The sequence below is a fragment of the Embiotoca jacksoni genome, unplaced genomic scaffold (genome assembly GCF_022577435.1).
Source record: "Embiotoca jacksoni isolate LCO1_2020_lvr unplaced genomic scaffold, fEmbJac1.0.p SCAF_8, whole genome shotgun sequence".
Lineage (NCBI taxonomy): Eukaryota > Metazoa > Chordata > Actinopteri > Embiotocidae > Embiotoca > Embiotoca jacksoni.
The window spans coordinates 19345719-19354327 of record NW_027185436.1 but is presented as its reverse complement, the minus strand read 5'-3'; the positions used below and the strand labels follow the sequence as shown (position 1 = coordinate 19354327).

The 8609-nt window shown below is 38.7% G+C and overlaps 1 protein-coding gene across 1 annotated transcript; it reads left to right on the top strand.

Annotated features, from left to right (window-relative positions):
* Positions 1-8173, top strand: stx2b (syntaxin 2b). The gene is made up of 10 exons (XM_069178496.1): positions 1-326; positions 423-497; positions 594-693; positions 1386-1460; positions 1560-1633; positions 2303-2411; positions 5884-5957; positions 6144-6281; positions 6481-6591; positions 7071-8173. Exons 1-10 carry the CDS (start codon positions 297-299, stop codon positions 7140-7142), a joined length of 858 nt encoding a protein of 285 aa, XP_069034597.1. The 5' UTR covers positions 1-296; the 3' UTR covers positions 7143-8173.
* Positions 8174-8609: the final 436 nt, after the last annotated feature.

Sequence of the window (8609 nt, the reverse complement as noted above, 5' to 3'; positions counted from 1 at the left end):
CGACTAGAAACAACCACTTTATGGTTTAATTTTGTAGAGCTGATACTTTTTAGAGCTTTTGATAGAATTACAACTTTTAGACCTGACGCCCTCTCTTCCTATTGTCGTGACTGTCGCCTCAGAACCGTGTTAATGTGGGCCCGTATCTCGAGGATCATCTGATCATTTTTATCAGCCATCTGGACCTCACTCCTCGACACGGTGGCTCGATGTTAATCTACTCATGGAGACTTACGGGATGACCCAGCGGATGTTTTGCTAGAATTACCTGTTCAGGATACGAGTTTATCGGTGTGATGAAGGATCGACTGGCTGAGCTGACTCCTGTAAGTGACTTCTCTTGCTTTTCCTGGATGGGCCTTAACAGGTAAATTACCCATAACAGCAGAACAAGTCACTTAAACATGTTTCATTTGGCACAGAGTAACACTCAAGCAGAGGAAGATGTGGCAGTTACAGTGGACAGAGATGGCTTCATGGAGAGCTTTTTCAGAAGGGTGGGTATGACTGTGACTTCCAGGACATGCACTGTCAGGGGACTGGGATAACTCAAGATGCTGATGAGTCATTGGCGTATTTATTGTCTGATTTAGGTGGAGGAAGTTAGAGGACTCATTGATAAAATCTCCTACGAAGTGGAAGAGGTGAGGAAGATGCACAGCATGATCCTGTCTGCACCCAACCCAGATGACAGTAAGTTTATGTCTGTATGAAACATTCAGGATGAAGGTCAGACCATGACTTATATGAATTTCAATGTTTACATCTCTTGCATTGTTTTGGGAAGTGCGTGGCCAGTTTTGGGGGCACGGAGTGAACATGCAACAGATGTCTCACTTCCTTTGCTGCATTTTTCCTCCTTGTTGTCAATGAATAGCTGGCTGGCCGGAAACCTGTGAAGGAAACTGCTCACCCATTTTGGTCCAAAACCTCACAAACTATTGTAGTCTCAGCACCAACTTGTCCTGTTTGGAATCAGGGACTTAAACATTGTCATTTTATAATTTTAACTCTCGCTAACAAAAAAAAAGTTTATATTTCAAATGAAATTATAATGCAGAATGTTTATAGAAGTGTAAAAGCAGCAGTGAAATCCAAGAATCAGGCCGTCCACAGTGTGTGAGCTGAGACCTGCAAGGCAAAGACACCACAGTTAACAGTTCCCCATCATCGATGATAATGTTTAATGTAACACAATTACAGCATTTTAAGATCCATGATGTGGAAATGGTCACCGGTAAAGAACCTTGTACTATGTTGCTAAGTGACAAAATGAATCAGAGTAAATCTAATATTTACAGGAAACTGACTTAGTGATTAGCTGCATGATGAGATTACTACCTCATTAATAAACTCAGTCTGATGTTTCCTATTTGTGTGTGAAGGAACAAAGGACCAACTCGGTGAACTGACCAACGACATCAAAGAGAACGCCAATGCGGTGCGAACTAAACTAAAATGTGAGTCGAACCGTATCGTGATTGTCACACTTTACTGACTAAACTTAAACTTTACAAACATTGTCTTAATGCTGTCATCATAACTCTCTCCCTCTGAAGCCATTGAGCAAATTATGCCCAAAGACGACGCTGCTAACAGATCATCTGTTGACTTCAGGATCCAGAAATCACAGGTTAGGAAACAAAATTAAGATCATTAACTCCTCTCTCTCACACACACACACACACACACACACACACACACACACACACACACACACACACACACACATTACATATCCTATCCATACAAGGTCATCAACTCCCATCTGTCAGCTGTACACAAACATCACGAGGGAAATAGTACGACATGGTATTAAGGCCAATTTAAGTTAAAAAAAAAAAAAATTAAGAGGAAAATTGTTTTTTGTTTTGCGATTCTGCGATGTCAAGAATAAAATATAAATACCATAAAGTTGAAATGTTAGTGTATATTTTGGACATTTTAACTTTCCTGATTTTTATTTAAAATGTATATCCTCTTAAAATCCTAACACTGTCATAAAGTAGCAATCACATATCATATCAATTTATCCATGCCATAGACACACGACGACCATAATAATTATTTACTATTTCCAAACTTTACATGCCATATTCACTATTTTAGAAGACTTGTTTGTAGATTTAAATTCCATTTCTTCCATTTGAGTGTAATATGCGTAAAAACCCATTAAAATATAACTTTAATTCCAACAATGTTCACATCCGAACTGCTTTCTGGGTTATTGGGTCGTAAGCAGCCTGAAATGTCTACAATATATATACTCACCCTCTGTCCTTGTGTTTTCACTTGTCCTCAGCACACTGTGCTGTCCAGGAAGTTTGTGGAGGTCATGACTCAATACAATGAGACTCAAGTGTCCTTTCGGGAAAGAAGCAAAGGAAGGATCCAGAGACAACTGGAGATAAGTAAGTGACAAAATAATGGACCCCCTGTGCCTGCACGAGGCCTGGAACTATGGGCTGCATTTAGAAAGTCTTTGAGGCTTTAAAATAATAATTATTCATCTATATACAGACATGAAATACGCCTCTTTTGTCATTGATTGCACGTTCAAGATTTGTGAGTACAAATCTAGAGATAAAAGAGCGATAGATAAAACACCGAAGCTGTGTTACGACGGGGTCCAGGAAACAGACCTCACCAGCTTCCTCTCTGCTTCTCTGGATACTTAATTAACTGTTGAGACACAAATAGCAGGGCAGGATTATTTTTGGTTTTTCTTCAATATGATAGGCTTCTCATTTGCAGAAAAGTCACATAACGACCACATTCAGACACTTGATTTTCAGTGTTTTAAGACTTTGGATTGAACCCTAAATGAGTACAGGTTGAAAGTTGATTAAAATAGAGCACCAACTGGTTATATAAAGAGACATAACTGGCAAGATTCAAATACTAACAAACCAGGAGGAATAAAAATGTGCTGAAAACATGTCCAGCATTAACACAGTGTGTAAAATTTAATCTACATTTTGTCACTAAAAATTTGCTTAATAATAAACGCAATATACAAAAGAAATTAGTATAGAGGAATCAAACCATTCACACTAGCTAATTATTTTTGAATTTATGTTGAATATTTTTTATCTTGGCAACCAGACAGCTTTATATTCTCCACCATTTTTTTCGCTCCTCTGTTCAAAATCACAGTCACAAAAATTCAGGTGCATTGTATCATGTACATATGAGACAATAGTGAAAAGAAAAAAAATAGGACTTTCTCCCACAGTCCCTGCGGCCGGCGTTAATGAAAGGCTCTAGTTCTCCACGCTGCAGACAGAAGAGCCTGATACTGGAGACGCTTCGCTGTGTTTGCGTTGCCTGGGAAATGGGCAGAGGGCTCAGCGGCCTGCGTAGCAGTGGTTCACCTGTCTTTGACACGAGCACGCGAGCCTCGGTTTGTTTTGTCGCAGACTCACACTGTTAATTTACATCAATCGAAAGTGATACCTTTTGTGATCGATGTCTATTGATTTGCTGCACTCATGGTGTGTTTAACTGTGTCCGTCTCTCTGAGGAGCAGCTGTTTCCAAAGGTGTGCAAAACACAGTAAGCACCTGCACAGAGATCCGTCTCTCCAGGGAGAGGTGTGTGCAACAGGAGGCAACGCTCAGGAAACGAAAGCTGTGTGTTTATAGAGCTTCAGCAGCTCTTTCCATGTGAGGAGTGCCGAGTTCCTTTGTACCGCTGACACTTCTAATCTTAGTCACAATTACAATTCAATGACTCAACTGATAACTGCAGCAGGAAGTCATTATTATTAAACATGAAACCATCTAAATTAACAGTCCTCTGGAAAATGCATTTTTAACAATTGTTGCGCTTCGATTTGGAGATTTTTCTGAGAATTTCTTTCAAAACCTCAAATCATTTGGTTCTTAAAACATGTTTCGGTCATGACATTCAGTGTGCCTTATTATCGCCGTCAGAAACATTATGTTTTTTTTACTTTTAGACTGATGTCCTAATTTGCTGTTTCTGCCATCTCTCACTACTCGGGGGGAAGTTAGCCTTGTGTTGGTAGCTGTGTCTCCTGGGTGGACAACAGAGACATTATTTTATCTGTCAGCTCAATCGACTGAGCTACAGAGAGGCTTCTTTCCTTTAAAGAGTCGTTTTTTTTATGCAGAGCAGCTCCACAGCACTACAAGACAAATCTAGTACCCTGGGATTAAATCCATAACAGTAAACAGTACATATTGTACTGGGGCTAAACTCACACTTGTTATTCACATCATTACTATTCACAACCACGTTACACATTTTTGCAAGATTACAAGTCCTCACAACACAGGGAATATCGAAAAATAAATCCTTAAGCCATATAGGAAGTTGTTAAAGCAATAACGGAAAAGCATAGTTTGCATTTTTGGAGGTGGGGTATTATCCATAGTTAAAGTAGCCTACTAAACTGCAGTAGATGTGGGTCAGGACTTCCCCAGTTGGGAAACGTAGGCAGCTATACCGGCGCTGAAACTAAGCAGTGTTCTACTGTCGATGCGCTTTACCTCAACGTTAGACAATACACTGTGCGGCATAGGTACGTCTATACGCTGAAATACCAAAGTGCTCCTGTGTATGCATTTTAGTGCCATGGGAAAAGGCTGTCTGATGGCAAGGTAGGGTCGTAAATATACATTTTGTTGCTGACCCCGCCTACAGCAGCACATAATGTAGCTTCCGCACTGGTACAGCTTCTTGCCGACCCCCATTTACACTGGCTATGGATAAATACTTCATACAACCCTACTCCGAAACATCCAAACTATCCTTCCAACTTGTTCAGTCCACTGCCTTTTTAAACCAGCTATTAAATCAGTTTCCTGAGCAGAGCAGGAGGGCACGAGAAGCAGTGGTGTCATATTAAACAAATCTCAGGGCTCTGTGTTCTCCAAATCAGTCGGTGCTAATTTTTAGGATAAAAGCTTCACTTCAGATCAGTAAATTTATTCTTCTTTTACTCAAATGACAGAAACTGCATCAAAGCATCTGAGACTCTCAGTGTTTGGGGACTCCAGCTTGTTCGTTTTTAAAGTACGGCCTGACGTGCAATCAGTAGCATCTTTTTGATCTGGGATCCAATTTTAGTTATGAACAAAATTGTTCAACAGCCCTCCTCCAAAACACTTAGGAGATTCACACCCTGATAGAGGGGTTGAATGTTCTCTGTCCCCAGAATAAAAATAAATGTAAATGTTTATGGAGAAAGGCCTACATCTACTGTTGTATGACAAAAAAAAACCTATATTTACCATACACTAAAATGTAGTCACTCCCTTATTTATTCATTCAACATGTAACATGCACTCAACAATTGACTCTAAAATGAGCATTAAATCATGATTTCAGTTATCACTGTAAAAAGCTGCTTCTGTAAACTGCCCTGCATTGCGTTGCATTGTGGTATTGTCAGCAAAAAATAGTGCATATGCCCTGACGTTACAGCAATCCATTGAGTAAATAAACGCGATTTGGACGCAGCAAAGGCCTTTTCACTGAAGACATTTTTAACATATCACAGTAATAAAACGAGTAATGGCTGAATACCATGTAGCTGCTTCAGTTTCAGTGTCCTGGTAATGTGGCTCGCGAGTACACAGGTGATGTCATGAGTAACACATCTGCTATTTTGACTACGCCCTCAAATCTGTTGTCAAAAATTTAACACTGCATACCGTATTTTTATGATAACATTCCTCCATATTTACCATTACCATTACATTTAAAGTATTTGAAGTACTAACAGTACTAACTTTCTGCGTCCCAATAAATTGTCCAAAAAACTCACTTTTGCTTGGGATACAAAAACACAATGAATCAACTACAATTACTAATCATTTAAAAAAATAATCATTCTTTTCATTTGCATTATTCTAGCTGGAAGAGTGACCACCAATGAGGAACTAGAGGACATGTTAGAAAGTGGAAATCCATCCATCTTCACATCTGATGTAGGTTCCCTTATGCATTACTGTGCTGTTTTGTTTATGCAAGGTTTTATTACCGCCATCTAGTGGCGGATGAGTAAATCTTTTGAGGTGGGGTCATGTTCGACTGCATCCCTTACACACAGCTGGAAAACATGTCACCGGTGTTTTTGGATGGGTTATCTGACATCGTCTATCTTTCTCCCTCAGATCATTTCTGATTCCCAGATCACGCGCCAGGCCCTAAATGAGATCGAGTCAAGGCACCAGGACATCATGCGTTTGGAGTCGAGCATCAGAGAGCTCCACGCCATGTTCATGGACATGGCAATGCTGGTAGAAACTCAGGTAGCAGCTTAATCTAACTGGTAACTTTCATTGGTAAAAAAAAATAAAAAAAATACTCCTGATCTATTACAAGGAAAATGATCCTTATCAGTGTTTATTTTGTATCTCACACCTCACCAGTGTATTAATATGGAGCAAACGGGACAAATCCCAATATTAGCTGCAATAAATAAAAGCATTTGGATTCAATCATTTCCAGGGGGATATGGTCAACAACATTGAGAAGAATGTCTTGAATGCAGCTGAATACATTTGTAGTGCAAAGGAGGAGACCAAAAAAGCTGTGCGATACCAGAAGAAATCCCGAAGGGTATGTGCTCCTTTCTTAACATATGTAGCTTAACTAATACAAACATGAATGTAAACTGTACAAGCTATTAAGGTTTGAGGGACAACTTTCTGAAATGTGTCATGACTTAAAACTACCATATGAATTTGTTAATGTGATGGCACTTTCAGTTGAAGTTCAAATAACAACTTGTTGTTCATTCTGCAGAAATACATTATCCTTGCCTTTGCTCTGTTGATCCTGATTGCTGTCATTGCACTAATTGTTGGCCTGTCTGTCGGACTAACCAAACCGCCTGTATGAGACCTACTGTGGTTTACTGCGTGAGGTAACAACACTCCCACATGCGCAGCTTCCATTTCTTGAACCAAACATTCATCCTATCCATCCTTTATTCATTAATAATCCATTCATTTCTTTATCTGTTAAATTGTTTTATGGATTTGTGAACTGTACTTTTCACTGTACAGCCACTTACTCCTATGTCCTGTTTTTGACAGAAACTTCTCTGCCTTGCCATGTGTGGAGGTTTCCTTCTTTTGCTCATCATAATAGTCGGAGTCTTTGAGTAATGGATGTCATGGTTCACAACCTCACAACAATCAGCTGCACCTGCAGTGATGAAGCTTTGACCAGCTTCATTACCGGACTGTCATTCTCTATCCAACAGCATTACAGAGAGGAGGATCTGACCACGATGAAGTAAGTATAGCGTTGTGTGTGGGATGCACTTTGCACCAGTAACACCAGACCTCATGGTACACTGTTGTTTACAGCTAGAACATAGAGGCCTGATTGACGGCACATCAGATTTATACACTGGTGTACATTCTGTATTGCTGCCATGTTTTTCATTTTGGACATTGTTTTCTTGTGCTAATGACTTAAAAAAAAAAAATCTGTTGACATTTTGGAAAATTATTTAACATTTTGTTGAGTTAGAGGAAAAGATTGATACCACTCTCATGTCTGCAGTGGTGTACATACCATGGACACTTATTTGAGAGTATGTCACACTTCCAGTATAAGAAAACAAACAAACATTTGCCCTAAAAAGTTGAACTATAGCTTTAGTAGTCAAAAGATGTAACAATTGTAATTATCCTTATAAATTGATTGTATAGTTTGTGTTTATATGTTCAAGTGTATGTTACTTATGTCTTCTTCACCTTTTGTATATTTACTGCAATTCATGTGAACTGAATGTAAAACTACTACAATCTCAGGAGTCATCTATATATCTGATATATCTATATCTATCTATCTATCTATCTATCTATCTATCTATCTATCTATCTATATATATATATATATATATGTATATTCAGCTCAATCAAAAGGGAATTTACCACTTCAATCAATGACTCTAATTCAGCAATCTTGCAGAAGTGCCTTACTGAAACCTTAACTTATTGAATTTATCGCAATCACTGTGTGTGATGACTGAAATATTAGTCGTGAAAAAAGTCATACGGTAATGTAGGACTTTTGGATGATTAATTCAAGAGTACACATTTTCATTTTGATGTTGTTAACCTTTTTTGTTTATAAGTTATATCCTGTATTTTATATTAAAGCAGAACAATTAAGTCATGTAAGTATAAAATAAAGAGTTAAAAGCCTCTGCAGAATGTGTGCTTGATTATTTTTCCTTTTGTTTTGCCATTTTGAAAGTGATGTAAGTTGAACTTAATGGTCAAAAACTGCATGATCACTCAAGACATTTTAAATTAAAAGTTTTCTGTTCTTCGAACTCTCCAAATATTTGGGAGGTTCAGATTGTTTACAGGAAAACAGAAAGAAACGGAGATTGCTGTTTACTTCAGGCCTAATGAGCACTTTGCACCAGCCGCTTGACTTCTGTGTAATCAACCAAACAAGATTAGCGAAGAAAGTGGAAACAGTTTCCTGGAGGGCAAGTTCTTTTCTACCTTTGAATTAGATCAAAGGAAACTTCAGAGGTGCACTTACGAGTGAAATGCCAGTGAATGCCCCTAAAAATTGAAAATTGGTACGTAGGGCTGTTTTCACCGAGTAAG